The following is a 16,131-nucleotide window of genomic DNA, read 5'->3' as shown; positions in this document are numbered from 1 at the left end:
AATTCTGATTAAACAACATGTGGCTTCATGCATGTGTGCACACATGTTACTGTACATGCATCTGCACGGGCGCATATATGAGCAATGCTGTGAATGAAGTTGAATCTTAGATAACTAATTTTAATGCAATTTTATCAGCATATTTTAGCATAATAAACAATATACATTCATTTACCGTACTCACATACTGTTTAAGCATTAGACAGAGAGCTAAATGGACACTCGATTCCAGCAAGTAGCATGATCATGTGCATTCTGTCCGTCCTTCCTAAACAGAGGCTTTGCATCGTTAAATCTAGTGGGCAATGAAAGATGATTTTGATATTCTTTTGAGATGCATTAATGTTTTCATGAATTTTTTTTTGGGATATCTATCACACGCACATATTTTGATCATACTTCTGCATTTAAAATCATATCATTCTGGAGAAGTTCGTTTGAGATGTTGTTTATAAAAATTTGTATGTGGGAAATATTTAAGTATTTTTCTTGTATTTCATAATAATTTCTTATCGATTTTTTGTGAAATTTCCCCATTATTAGTTATTAACCAATAATTTCCTTGACAGGCTTTTATCATTGCATCCACTGCCACTGAAGAGGAAATGTTGCGCTGGTAATCTCCTCAACTTCATGACATATGGTACTTTTGTGATGTTAACCAAAGGTTTATTATTTATGGTGTATTAGTATTATTGGCTGCAGTAATATTCATCCTAGATGTAACACATATCTCTAGGGTTATTGCCTTGAGGATTGGCCTAAGAATGTCCCTACTCATAAGGCTAACAGTTACACAATGTTGCATGCCAATCTTATTTAATACTCACAGTTCCTAATTGGAAGGTTTTCTAGGTGTAATCAGATTTAATCAACAGCCCATAAAATTTAACAAAATCCGAAAATAACTTTTTTTCCTACCTCTTATCCATATTTTATACACATACTCCAAGGTATTAGTTTGTAGAGAGAGTAATTGTGTCCTGGGTAATGACTGAGATCCATTAGACATGGAATGTATTTGCACTGTCACCATCTATCCCACGAGGAAGTGAAAAAGTGCTTCTGAATTTAACCTGCTCATCAGTCATAAGACATATATTGGGCATTCTTCCAGTTTGCCATTTCACTGGTAAATTACATTAGTTTCAACCTCTTTTGATCAAAGTATGGTATAAGTAATTAAGCGGTAATTACTCCTCCGGAGTGGACATTTACTGAATTACTGTTTATTGCATAGAGAAAGAGACATTAATTAATATCCATTTTCAATTTCTCCTTCAGAGTGAACTTATACTGGTTATTGCAGAGAGAAAGAAACATTAATTAACATCCATTTCCACTTGTTGAATGCACTTTTACTTGCAAACATGCAGTTTGTTTGACATTGTTCTTTGCATTCTCGATGACCTATCGGTTTTGCCTGTTGATGACGGTGTTGCTTCTGTTGTATTAAGTCAGCTTTCCTTTCCTTTCTTTTCTCAGGTTTCGTGAGCATGTTGTATGGACTGATAAACAGTTAAATCTGAAACTTCTAAGAAAGGGTATCTTGACCCGCATATATGCACCAATGGTAATTTTCTTTCTCAAACATTAACCACATTTATAGAAAATAAGTCACTCTGTTAATTAAATTAATGCGTATTGTCCACATTCTAGGCTATCATTCAAGGGCTGAGAGAAGCTGGGACTTTCAGCTCCGCGATTGCATCGGCACATTTGCACTCCAAGAAATCCTTGCCATCCATGGAGGAAAAGAAATCCTCAGATACTGCCGGATCCGCAAATACTAAGGAAGACAGTACAGTATCTCATGCGATTAATAGAAAGATTTTGGAGTTCTCTGACATTTTTGAGAAAGCAGTTCCTCCAATATCTCCCCCTGGTCTGGATAGTGTCCATCTGTGAGTGTAATTATGATTGCTCCGTGTGCTTCTTTGGTTTCACAAGTCTGGAGATTTAGAAAATTCCGTACATCGGATTTAGCTGATAGAACCAAGAAGACATGGCAGTTTCTTTGAGATATTTATGGGATGCTAATATTCCATTGAGATGAGTTTCTTCCCGATCACTTTACCCAAGCGTTGATTTACATATTTCTTGAGTCACTTAGTTTTGAAGCTTAGAGCATATTTATACCTGGGGATTGGTTGTGTGATTTGTTTGCATCGATGTCCCCAATGGAATCACCATTGTGTTCCAAATTTATATGTACAGTAATTGATCAGGGCTTTTGTATTGATATTCACGCGTCATGCGGGTGATGTACAGTAATTGATCAGGCCTTTCGTATTGATGATTATAATTTTGGCTTTATTTTTCGTCTGAGGTGGTTCTTTTTTTACTTTTTTGCCTGATATTATGTTCTTTTGTACTCGGATTCTCTTTTGATTTAAATACTTCATAAGGGGCAGGCAAGTTGCTAAGGGGTTTTTCACCCAATTTATAGAAAAAGATTAGTATTTGGATCTGACAGTGGCAAAAGTGTAATATTTGAATTCTTTATCAATTCTATTCTAGAGTTTGGCTCAGAAAAAATTTATGGATTACAAAATCCATAATGGTGCAACAGTAAGGGATTTTTATAGAAACCCAAATCGGAGGTTTTTGAGAGGAATTGGGCGAGAATTCTGACAGCGGTCTTCATCTTCGTTTTCGGATTCCTAATCCTCACAAGCACGAGCCCTAGATCTGGAATCGCAACTCCCCAATTCTTCTCCCGCCTCTCTCCAAGCTTCTTCGTGCCTCCTCTCCCGCTGTTCTTCGATGTTGTTGTTGGGTTCGGTTGGTGGATTTGGCATCGCCACCTCTTGTCAAGACTGATTCGCCCTAGATTTTGGCTTCGGCTTGTCCCGCGACCCCCACTGATCAGGTCCTCATGAGCCTTCAGATGCTTGAAGCTTCTCTTATGGGTAATCTTTTTTATCAATCTGACCTTCACCCACTTCTCGGATTTTGATAAAACAGCTGAAATTTTGATCTGGGTTTTGTTTAATTTGGTACATTGTTGTGGGTTATTTCTTTAAGCAGTAGAATTGGTACATTTAACATTGATAGTGTTGCTCAATCAAGTTTGTTATTAATATAGGGAACCTTACTGAATTTAATTTTAGGTTTTTTATGCTTGAATATTAGAAATTTAGCATTGTGGGTATCAGGGTTTGTTCACGTATAGGCTTCTCTAATGGGTTATTTCTTCAGTCTGATCTTGACCAAGTTCTTCACTCTTGAAAGAAAGAAAAGTGAAATTTTGATCTGGTTTTGTTTAATTTGGTACAATTGTTGTAGTTGATTTGTCTAAGAAGTGGAATTGATGCAATTAAATTCCTTTCGCTCTAAAAAAATGGAGTGTTATTTTCAGTTGTCTTCCTTGGATTTTAACTTTTATAAGCTATTGAATTAAGTTTTGTCTTAATAAGAATTTTAGGATTATTATGCCTGAATATTAGATATTTAGAATACTTTACTTTTGCTTGCTAGATTTCTACTACAGGAGGAAAGATTCTCTGTTGATTAATTGTGATGTTAATTTTGGTTGTCTTGATTTTTGTAGGTTTCATGACATTGCTTCAGTTTGGCTTCTGAATTTTAACATTGATAATATTATCAAATTAAGTTTGGTATTAATTAGGAATCTTATGAATTTTAATTTTTAGATATTTTAATGCTTGAACATTATAAACTTGGCTGTCAATATTAGATTTTGTCAACACATTGGGTTTTTCTCTAATAGGTAATCTTCTCAAGGTGATCTTGTTCATTTGATCGTGAGAAAGAGATAAAATTTTATCTGGTTTTTTTTCTTTTAAGTTTCGTCATTCTATTAAATGATTTGTTTAAGTAGTGGCATTGACACATTTAATCTTGGTTGCTAGATCTTTTTATTGTCATAACTAAACTTTTTGATGGTTAATGGAGGATTTTTTGAAACTATAATGATGATTTGGTTGTGCACGTTGACCTTAGGTTGTTGATATTATTGTAAATTAGGTTTCAATTTTTAATTTTGATATTATTATTGAGTTATGTTAGTGCTATACGAAATCCGTGGATGCTGATAATGCTTGCATCTTAAGTCAGATAGAGAACAAAGGATGGAAAAAGATTTGGATACTGGACAATTATTCTTTGTTCTTTGCAGGGAGGAAGGAATAATTTTTTTGGTTTTTAGGTACTTTTTTATTGATTGAATCTTTTAGAATTTTAGCATTTTGGATATGAGGGTGTTTCTTACATTGTTTGTAGGTTTTTCGATCTATGTCATAATTACACTTGACTTGGTTGGGGAAAAGACTTAGATAACTTTGACCGTTAGATGTTTGCCATCTTTTAATTTCAAATTACCATTAAGTTTATGCTAGGAGGTTGTTTGATTTTTGATGTCTGCCCTTTGAACTTATATGCAGCTACTAGGTGTGATAGCTAGTGTTACAAATACATGAAATTTGTAAGTTTGATAAACCTAACTGAAAGTTTTAAATGCTATTGTGTACAGGAGAGGATAGGCCCGTGCATGAGATAGTGAAATTGGTTGACTGCTATTGTTGTCGATTGCTGAGCTTGAGATTGTTCTTGGCTTTTTTCGGGTTTTGGCTGTCAGGAGGAGCTTGTTTAGCTCTTTGGCTTTGGGTTTTTTGGCTGTCAGGTGGAGCTTGTTTAGCTCTCTGGTTTTGGGTTTTTTTACCATTAGGTTTGTGGAGCTTGTTTAGCTCTTTGGCTTTGGGTTTTTTTGCCATCATGTTTGTGGAGCTTGTTTAGCTCGTTGGCTGTGGGGTTTTGGCTGTCAGGTAGAGCTTGTTTAGCTCGTTGGCTTTGGGTTTTTATGTGTTTTTTCTGCTGTTGGTTTTGATGCTAACATTGGGGTTATGTTGCTATCGGTTGACGTGTGGCTGGAGCATGATGTGCTCTATAGTTGATATTTGACAATGATGATGATTAGCGTTTACTAAGAATGCAATCTAACTTACAGTGTTTATTATATTCAGATGAGGCAAAATGTGATGAGATTGCAGCCTACAATGAATTGACAATGTCTAGGCGAGGCAATCCATCATTAGAATGCAATCTGTAATAAACCTGTAAGTTATAGGTGAGGCATTCAATTTTGATAAGTTGATCTATTCCTGAGTCATACAATATCAACTAGAATTTATACTCAATTCCAATAATAGTTTTCATTACAACATCAATAGTTTTTGCAAGTACAAGTACATGACATGTGGTTTGTAATAATTAAAAGAATACAAAAAATTGCTAATAAAATTGCTGAAATTTTCCAAGCTAATAGTTGATTTTCAACAAGTCTCAATTCTTTTTTCATCCTCTTTGATTTCAAAAATATTTATCTCCGTACCTATTTTCTTTGACATATTGGTTTCCTTGGTTGCTTATTTCTCCTCTTTCATCAACCCATTTGAAAAAATTGTATTTTTATTTGGGAATTTTGCACACCCCCAATAACACATTCCCTTATTTTTACCATTCTTGCACGCTTTCATCGGTGTTCGGAGATTGTAGTCGCAATAAACTTCATAATTTTGGGAGCATTCTTCTGATATCATATTGATGTCGGGGAGGCAAATTGCAAACAATGAGAATTTATAAATTGGTAATAATGAAGAATGCACTGGAAAAATTGATGTCTCAAGTTAAATTTATAGTCTCCAAGGCCTTGGAACTAGCCGTTGCTACAGTTTTTCAGATTTGAATATTAAGCTAGCTGTTGGAACTAGCCGTTGCTACAATGTTTTTGTTTTGAATATTAAACTAGCCGTTGCTACAGTGTTAATCCACAAAAAATCCATCCCGAACCAAACTAGATATTAGGAATTGGAGGGTTTCTATAAAAGTTGGATTCTATTTTTCATGTAATGAAACAAACATAGAATGCAAAAAAAAAAAAGATTCCATAAAACTACACATTTGTCTTAAAATTTTTTATGGATTAGGTTGAAATCCATAAAAAAAAAAAAAATAGGATTCCTAATCCTATTCCTACCCTCCATTGAACCAAACAGCCTCTAAGGGCACGCCTTTGGTCGGGAGAGATTCTGTAGGACTGATTTTGACCTTCGAGACGTATTTCAAGAGGACCAGGGTAGCAATTTACATAAATAAATAGAAATAAAACTATCCCTTCAATTGTTCTGAGATTTCTGCGGTACTTCGCCATTATGATACAAAAAACATACGGGAATTCTGTATTACTCATGTTACACGTCTTTACCTTCAGAAATCGTTTGCTTTGTACATATAATTAGTATACAATTTATAGTAAGTATAGCATTACTTTTGAAAATGATAGTTTTCTAGCGGGTATATGCTTGTTGCTTTTTTGAGGTTCGTCCCAGAATCACACTGAACCCCTTCCTTAGCTGAAAATCTTGGCCAGAATATGCTCGCAAAAGAAATTTGCCGCCTTTTCTACTAAAAAATCGAGATTCAAGCCGCTCTCATTTCCCTCGTCATGTTAAAACTAGCCAAGAACTCACTTGTTTGTTTAGCCAGCAAGTCACAGGTTCATAGGAGTTGCATATGATTACTACAACCAACCCATTATGTGATGCTAGTGAATACTTTTATTATCAGTCTCTCTAGTACTCGGTATTTACTACCGGATTTACTGCCGATCGTGTGATTTTGAGCGGCTAGTTTATTCGTCGGAGTTGAAAATCGCGCAGACCGCAAATCGCAGGAGTTTTTGCTGCCATAGCTGTTTGTTTCAAAGCTGAGGCGTTTGCAGAGTTTTCGCTGGAATACATGAAATTACCTCACATCTCTAGTTTCAGACGTGAAGTGCGCTATTTCTGTTTATTTGGATCTCTTTTGGTTTGATTCCTTTTCATCTCTATAGTTGATGTTCGTGTGGCTGTAATTGCTTGATTAGAGATTTTTAAGAGTAACATTACCCTTTGTGTTACAGAAGCAAATTCAGTGCACGTTAAATAATTTAAAACGGGTTCTAAGCCACATGACAAATCACATTACTCCTCAAAAACTTACTAATCTTCAAAAACATTTACCACAAATATGAGAAGTGCCAACCCTGTTAAGGGTAAAACTCAATCTAAAGAAGTCCGGTGGTACTTAAATTCCATTAACGCACCAAAAACTAGAACACAATGAATACATCCAACATTCCAGATACCAGGCATATATCAAAATCAAAACCTAATTAAAAAAACTGCAAGAACACAGGATGTTTGAGTCATTCCTCGAATAAGTAAAAAAAATCAATCTAATGAAAAAATGCATTCTAAATCAAACATTACTCGTCTAAAATGAATAATGGCTTCTGGTGAATCAAATTTGACAAAAAGATACATTATATAAATAATACAGATTAATAAATTGTTGCAATGCACTGAAAAACAATTTGGAAAATCTGTCAAATAGAAATAGAAAATTTGGGTAAATGAAGACCATATGACAAAGGTAATAATCCCCGAGATCAAAAGAAAAATCACATCTAACATATGATCGAAAGATAACTCACCTCAACCCCAAAAACATAAACAGAGAATCCAAGTCAAAACCCAATTAAATATAAATGGCGCGAGAAACAAATAATGATAGACTCAAGTGTTGGATAGTATCTGGGAATTAGACTTGAGAGCAAGATGACAGACTATTAAAGATGCTGAAGTTAGCACAAATAGATAACTTGAAGTGAATAAATGACATAAAAGATAGGGTTTTCAGATAAATGACAGAAAAGAATCCATCGAGGATAATTTGGGTTTTACCTACCCAAAACAAAAAGAAAAAAAAATTCCAGGGAGTGATGCCATAAGTTCTTAAATTTCTGCAGGTTGCAAGTGTATAGAGGCAATTATTTAACAGTGATTAGCAATACTTAGTCAAAAACCAGAGTAGCACACTATGAATAATGGATGAGAAAGCTATAATGAATAGACATTTGAATGAAAATAAAAAATTCATTCCAAAAAGAAAGGCAAAATAAAGTTTGTATACTTCACAAAAGTAATCATATTGGACTAAAACATTAGAGTTTAAAGCAAATAACCAAAAACATGGACTTTTAAACCATACATGCAAAATGCCAAACCAGAAATGGTGTTACGGGGCTCAATGACAGCGTTCAGACAATGTTTCAGGCTACTATGTCTCGAAAAAATCAGAACTTGACTTAATCGTATGGATTTTGTAACGGGCATCCTTGGGAACCAGTTAATATATCTTAGGTTCCATCCTTTCTTACTCCTTCACAATAAGATTACTCTCTCTCCCAAATTATGGGCCCCTATATTCCCCACTAATTCTACCTTCACTTTCTTGTTCTTGTCAATTTCGTTTACAAAACCATATTCAACTAGTTGTTCATGCAAAAAAAAAAAATTGTAACTTTAACATTTCCCTGTATAAACTATAAACTTTTGAATTTTCTCTCCAAAAATGCTTAAAGAATAAACCCATTTTCTTCTCACTTAAGCAATCTTTCTAAGCAGTTATTAGATGAAGAGAGCCTGGCAATGGCAACGCGAGGAAGAGAGATAATTAGTGGAAATCATATGGGCAAGCAAGTTAGCACAAGCTACCATCGGCACTTGCTCGGGAAGAGGGTGAAAAAAAAATATAGAACCTAAGCTATATTAACAGGTGCCCTAGGGCACCCGTTAGAAAATCATAAATTGCATACCCCTCCTCCTTTGGGTTCTAACATAATGGTTACTTTTAGTTCCTCTAGATTGATGAAACCCAAAAAAATTGTTCTATTTGGATAACAAAATATTACAATCCCAAGATATTTAATATTGCTAATTCATACGGTTCATCTAGATCAAAAAAGGTCCTGCTATCTTATTTATAAAAGATAAAGTCAGAAAATCCATAAATTGTATACCCCTCCTTTCAGAAAATCCATAAATTGCATACCCCTCTTCCTTTGATTTCTCTAAGCTATGATTACTTTTAGTTTATTTGGATGATGAAATCCAAAGGACTGTTCTCCTTCAATAACAGCTCCTGATAAAAATCTCAAGGAATTTAATCTAGTAAAGTCACTTAGTTCTAGATTTAGAAAATCCAGCTCTCTTTAGAAAAGAGAGCAATTATAGAGGGCATTATACATTATTCAGATTGAAATATAGGGTCTTCTATGAAAATCAGACTTCTTCAAACCCACCTCAAAATTCAGAACCTTAACCAAATATGAGCAATAATACATCTAAGACACTTAGAGAACTGAGATAAACAACTGACACCGAAAACATAAATAGTATTTTATGATCAAGATTTTAGCCACACAGGGGTCCTCTAGATGTAAATCCTAAAAATTTCTACTCAAAGGTGCAAGTGTGATCCAATACGCCACAATGCATCACATATCCTCACATGCCCTCAGGAACTTAAGTTCAAGAAATGGTGCAATCAACAACAGATATGGAATGACCCACTCAAACTAGAAGCAATTAAAACAAACTGCAAAGACCGAAAAATATGAAATAAACCTATTGCTATCTCCCCTATTTAATAACACAAACAATGCCTTGATGCAATATTAGAAGTTACTCAAATCCTTACCTAAATCAAAAGATATTGATCAACCATCAAAACACTATACTATACCTGATAAAATTTATAGATTGGACCCTCCTTCCTAATCATAAATAGTTACTAAACGAAACAATTACCAATCCAGACAATATGATATAACAAATAATACATTGTTCCATCTACATATCATAGACCTAGCTAACAATGTCAACAACACAACCAAACAATAACCGTAAAACAAATTATAACTATAAATTTGACCTGCTTATATCACCAATATCGTCTCATTAACAAATCATAGTGTCATATTGATCGCTACTAGCTGCAAAATGATGCGACATCAAGAACTACAAATAGCCTATATCTACCAAGATTCCAAATAACCACCATCATGTTCTATCTGCAGACTATAAACTATGAAAATCTTCAATCACAGAGATCGTTCAAATTGAACGGTCAAGTTTGCCACAATCACAAAACACAAACATTCTTGAATCGATCACCATTAATTGCAAAACCATCAACAGCATGTTCTCGATCAAAGTAGGTCCTCAGACATAAAAGATAATAAAGCATGCGATCTATTAAAATGATGCAAACCCAAAACTACAAATACTCAACATCCAGATCTCAATAAGACAGCACTCTTCTTTAAACGACAATAGCATTTTTCAAGAAAATAAAACCCTAAACGACCCAAACCAAGAGATCAAGATACCTGGTTCCTCAAAACCTGAGCTTGGTAAAGAACCACCGGTTCTTCCCAGTCTTGAACCTCTCCTCAAACCTCTGCTTCGCCTCCTTGCACGCCGCCACCTTCTTGTCACGTGTCTGCAGCGCATCGAGGGTCGCGACGTCCTTGAGATCCACGTCGAGCGTGTACCTCGTCGGCATGATGTGGGAGTAGTTCACGACCTTGAGGAACGCCTTGACCCTGGATTTCTTCGCGGTTTTCTTGGCCGAGTCCTTGCGGATCACCTTCTTAGGGTACTTGGCGATGCCGGCGACGAGGCAGTGGCCGTAGGCGCGCTCGCGGGTGCCGTCGTCGAAGTTCTTGACGATTACGGCCTTGCGGCCGGCGAAGCGGCCCTGGAGGAGGATCACCGCCTTGTTTGGCTTCAGGAACTTCACCATTGCTGAGGGCTTTGGGGGGTTGTCTCTCGCGCAGCTGCTGGCGCTCCTGCAATGAGAGAGAGAGAGGGGGGCGGGGGACTCGATGGGAGGAAACCCTAGCGAGCGGAATGAGAGGGGATTTTATAGCGGGGGGCGGCTAGGGTTTTTGTGTTGGAGATTACGATTTCGTCCTCCGGTGTCTGACGTGTTGTTCGATGGGGCACGGGGCTTATAAGGTCATATCCGAAACGGGGAAGTTTGCAATTTAATCCCTAGACCATCTCCAGCGGGAGTCGAAATTTTAACCTTCTCTCCTGCCACATTACTTTATTTCCCCTCCACATAATTCAACAATCTTCATTTTCTATCATCTCTACAGCAGGAGTTTTTTCAAAAGATTTTTACTTTATTTGGGACCCACTATAACCCCATCACTCCAACATATATTCCCCACCTTATTTATTCATTTCTTTTTCTTATTTCATATATATTACTACTACTATTATTATTACTAATATAACTCATTTATTTATAATTATAATTTTTTAATATTTACATAAATAATATATATTATTAATTTAATTTTTGATAATATTTTCCGGGGCTTGCATATTTGGATTTTGAGGGTTGGTATTTTGAGGCTGGTTAGTAAAGTTGTAGGAGAAATTAAGATAATTTTGTGAATGATCCATTTGAAAAAGTTTGAAGAATATAGAAGCAAAAGCAAAGAGAAGGAGAATAAGGTGTTGAAAACTTAGATTTTTTTTGGTGTCCAAATTACACAAGACTAATCTCTATTTATAGAGAATAAAAATTATTGCTATAAAAATTATAAATTAATTCCTAGTATTTATCTCCCAAAATATCATTTAAAAATTAGGAGTAAAATAAAAAACGCCAACCAATCAAGCATTGACACATGGCTTGATGCATGGGCTGATCACATGTCGCGGGACCCACGCCGTCAGAAAAACCGGAGGTGAAATATTCACCCCTCCGACTTCGATTTTACATTTCACCACCGAAAAAACCAACTACTGGAGACAAAAACCCCCCAAAAAAACTCCTGCTGGAGATAGTCTAGGGAAACCGAGTCGCGAACTAGATAGAGAAGGCTATAAAGAATACTTAATTGAATTACCAAATATCCCTAAAGTTTGCATTAGCATTAGGATTCTGATTATACCAGCCACAAGGCCCACAACCTTTTACACATGAACCCCACAGTAAATCATGAAAGAAATAAGCGGAATGTGGGATTAATAATTGGATCAATTGACGAAATAACAGTTAAATACCCAACGATTTAGAATAATAACCTTGTATTAAAAATGGAACAGGAGCAAAAAATGGAGTTTTTCGAGGTATCTGGGCGAGCCGTTCGTTCTTGATGAAGCGGCTTCAAGAACAGAATCAAGACGGAGGGGAAGAAGACGATACATTAACGAAGAATTTCAAAAAAAAAGATTATTTTTTTAAAAATATAATAAGTAAAACTGATCTTTTTATGAAAATACTAGGAGAGATACACGTGCATTGCACGTGGTTATTTGTTCGGTTTATTTCTTTAGTATAACTTGGTTGTAAAAGTGTTTCTTTTAAATCTCAACTTGATGATGTAATATTATATGTGAACTTTCTTAATACTTACATTTATGTACCTTCAACTTTTATTTTATGTGTCCTTGTGATCATAAGCAATGTAAGCTACAAATTATTGGAAAAGATTATTCGCTTATAAACCATGAGTAATGTAAGCTACACATTATTCGAAAAGATTATTCGCTCATATAACAATTAAATTCTTCAATGCCTCAAATCTAATAATAACAGATGACATAAAATTCTTATGAAGTAAAAAAGAAAAGGAAAAAAAACATTCTATCTTAATCCCTAATGACTGTAGAATAAGAAAACCTATCATCATTTAAGAAAACCTCTCCATAAGTTTGCAAAGATAACCACATTGAACTATTAGGTCGATCAATTCTTATTATTTTAAAACTAATTCATCAAATCATTGAAATAGTTACTACATCCGCAATTCTTAAGTTATTTTGATATCAGCTTCTCCAATCAAGAATAAAAAAAGCAATTAGAGGGAAATTAGTCCCTCAAATTGCTAATTATACCGTTGATTTGAATGACTAATTTCAAATAACTTAAGAATTGAGTTACTTAATAATAATTTCAATGCTTTGACAAAGTAATTTCAAAATATGAAAGGTTTAAGGGACTACTACAAAAAATACTTTAATTAATTAATTTTTGTTGATAATTAATTAATTCTATATATAATTTAGCATCAATCAATTGGTTAATATTTACATGTGCAATACATATTATGTTTACAATGCTAATGTGCTCTAAGATTCTTTCTGCTCTTTAGTTGTTTACTAATTATAATTAGATTAATTTTTATTAATTGGTTTTGAATTGAGGGAGCTTTAATTCGGGAGTTTAAGCTTCTTTATACTCTTTAGTTGTCAACCAATTCTAGTTATAATTTTTTATTGATTACTTTTGAATGGAGAGAGCTTTAATTTAGGAGTTTAATTTTAATTTATTAGCTTTAGTTGATAACCAATTATAATTAGATTAAGAATGTCAATATTAAAAAGGATTAGGGGTAAAATTGACCAATAAAAGTTTTTCAAGAACTCCCACTTTTAAAGGGAGTATGATATATATATATGAGAAATATGGAGAAACTTAGTACCAAGTTTCTTCATATTTCTATATATATATATAGAGAGAGAAAAAAATGGGTATGCTTGGTACCAAGCATAAAAAATTATGCTTGGTAGTGAAGTGGCATAATCCCTTCCACTCATTCAAATGGTTGCATATCCTAATGCACTCCTCAACCCATGTGAATGTGGTCCCCCATTTGAATGAGTGGAAGAGATTGTGCCACCTCACTACCAAGCACAAAAATTTGTCCCCTCTGTACTAAGCTATACCCCGTATACTATTATATTATATATAGTACTTTATATTAGTACTATTTATAATTTAATCGATATCCTGCTCATAGGCAGGAGATTTCTCCTTGACCCTCTAAATTCACTTACTGGACGACATTATGATGCGCATCCGCCTCCGTTGACTTGGATCTACATATCTTAAAACCCAAAGCATCACCAAGTCTGGTGACATCCGCTCACGTTTGACTCTCCATCAGCCAATGTAATATGATAAACAGTTATATTCATTCAAAACCTTAAAATATACGATGGGCAGTGAAGGACAAACGACGACGGGGGTTCACCCCAAACTTCCGTGTTTGTTCGGTTTTATAATATGTAGATCAACTGTCAAGAGGGAGGTACATCCCACAATGTCGCTTACATGTGATTTTAGAGGCTCAAGGAGCAAATCCCCTCCAATATGACAAGGATACGCCATTAACTCAATAATATATATATATATAATATATATAGATAATATATAAATATATATTATATATAATATATATATATATATATATACAGCACACACACGACATCGCTAACACCACAAAGATATAAGCAATGTCGAACTTAATGAAATCCTCTAACGGCCTGAGACCCATTTATTTTTTACTAAACAAATAAAATTTTTATAATTAAATCGGTCCGGCAGGCGAGCTTTCGGGTCTATGGTGGGCTGGGCATGCTTCTTTGGTCCTCGGTTTAGATTAAAACTTAGCTCGACCCATGAACCGTCATTAATATGTGCTAAGTTGGTGGGTCTGGCCCAGTGTAGGGCGAATTCGGTTTAGACCCAAACCGGGTAGGGCCTGTAAGGCCAGTGGTTCGAACCAGCCCATGTCTAACCCTATTTGACAGTTTACTCTTGTGTATGTAATTATTATTGTTTAATATTTTTAGATTTTATATTATATATTATATTATGTCATTAGTTACCTTTTTTAATGTTGAAGATTTCATTGTTCGTGGAATTCCTTGATGTGAATTGTGTAAAAAGTTATTTGCATCTTTTATTTTAAACATTTCAAGTACAGCTCATGTTAGCGAGATTGAATATATAACTCTTGTTCAAACGATTTGATTTTAAGTATTGATCATATCCTTTCAAACATACTTTCGCTCTATATTTTACTTGTTTACGACGTAAGCTATATTTTCCATAAGCAATCGGACAACAACATTATGCTGCAAATAATTTGTTTATATCGCATAAAGAAAATAAGATAACTTACCCTTCAGTGTTGTATAGTTTTGCCTACGACAATGAACGAAGTGGAATAAATCGGATGGTATTAAAACTAAGAGCATCACATTTAATCAGTTAGCATCCTATTCACATTCACAATAAGTTTTAAGTTGAGTTTTTAAAAAAGTAGCATGTTTGTCTTTGAAACTATAATGACATTGTGAATTTCTACTTTGTTTTAAAAAAACAGTTTATGCATTCGAGTTTTTTTTCCCTTTATTGAATGCTACAACCACATGCTCGTAGGGGTGGAAACGGTTCGGCTACGACTTGTATATGATATTTATTATAGTTATATCCGCTCATCATTCACTAATACGGATACGGATATAGATATGCCTTGGTAAGGAAAACTCATATCCATATCCACTAAAATTGCATGCAAATACACATGCAGATGAATATGTGAATATACATGCGGATACAAAATAAATATGAGAAAATAAAAATAATATCAACAAAATACAGTTCGTATGGTACAGAAGAGTTCAGTAATATGTTTGTTATATTTGAAAATCTAGGATTGGAACTCTTGATCATCAGAATTAGTCTAAAAATCATTAATCTAAAATTTGAAACAATTAACTCTATGATCAACTTATATCCGGATATTTTGGGTACGGACCCAGATATTTTACTATAAAACCATATTCATAACCATATCCTATTAGTTATAAATTTGAGTAACCATGTCCACATCCTAATGGATATGGTTACAGATATTTCCTCATATACGATACGATTTACCACCCAATGCTTGGGTTAAAAGGCATAAAAACACTTGGATTTTTTGTATTGGTTGCAAATAAACCCATAAACAATTTTAATTTGACAATCACCTATATATGTTGGAGTATTGCAGATAACTCATTTGAATGTATTTAATTCTACTAAACCTCGTAGAACTTTGGGGCTCCTCACCATCCCCCCACCCCCACCCCCTAGCCCCCACAAAAAAGAAAGAAAGAAAGAAAGATTTTTTGCGATTTCTTACAAATCATTGAACTTTTAAACTTTTTCACTAGATCTCCTTACATGTAATTGACAAAAAAATACAGTGTTTGGGAAAACACAAAATAAAAAATAAAAAAATTAAAAAAATCCAATCTAACCATTTATCATTTATAAGCAACGTACTCTCTCTTCCCTAAGTCAAGTCTCTCTCTCTCTCTCTCTCTCTCTCTCTCTCACACACACACACACCCCTTTTAGCTCTGTATCCCGCACGATATTATGCGCTCTATTTTTGCCAATTATACAATACTAAAATTCATGCTTCCAGTG

General features: G+C 34.6%; 2 protein-coding genes across 2 annotated transcripts in view; one reads left to right on the top strand and one right to left on the bottom strand.

Annotated features, from left to right (window-relative positions):
- Window positions 1-2,321, top strand: part of LOC109842112 (glycosyltransferase-like At2g41451) — a 37,454-nt gene extending 35,133 nt beyond the window's left edge. Inside the window, exons 13-15 of the mRNA XM_020411024.1 lie at window positions 570-616; window positions 1,486-1,573; window positions 1,660-2,321. Of these exons, the coding sequence (XP_020266613.1) occupies window positions 570-616; window positions 1,486-1,573; window positions 1,660-1,908 (384 nt within the window). The 3' untranslated portion in view covers window positions 1,909-2,321. The remainder of the gene's footprint in view (window positions 1-569; window positions 617-1,485; window positions 1,574-1,659) is intronic.
- On the bottom strand, window positions 10,004-10,745 carry LOC109839994 (60S ribosomal protein L27-3). Its single transcript, XM_020408475.1, has one exon. It carries the CDS (start codon window positions 10,648-10,650, stop codon window positions 10,243-10,245), a length of 408 nt encoding a protein of 135 aa, XP_020264064.1. The 5' UTR covers window positions 10,651-10,745; the 3' UTR covers window positions 10,004-10,242.

Source organism: Asparagus officinalis, chromosome 5, assembly GCF_001876935.1.
Source record: "Asparagus officinalis chromosome 5, Aspof.V1, whole genome shotgun sequence".
Lineage (NCBI taxonomy): Eukaryota > Viridiplantae > Streptophyta > Magnoliopsida > Asparagales > Asparagaceae > Asparagus > Asparagus officinalis.
This window is presented reverse-complemented; position numbering and strand designations above follow the sequence as displayed.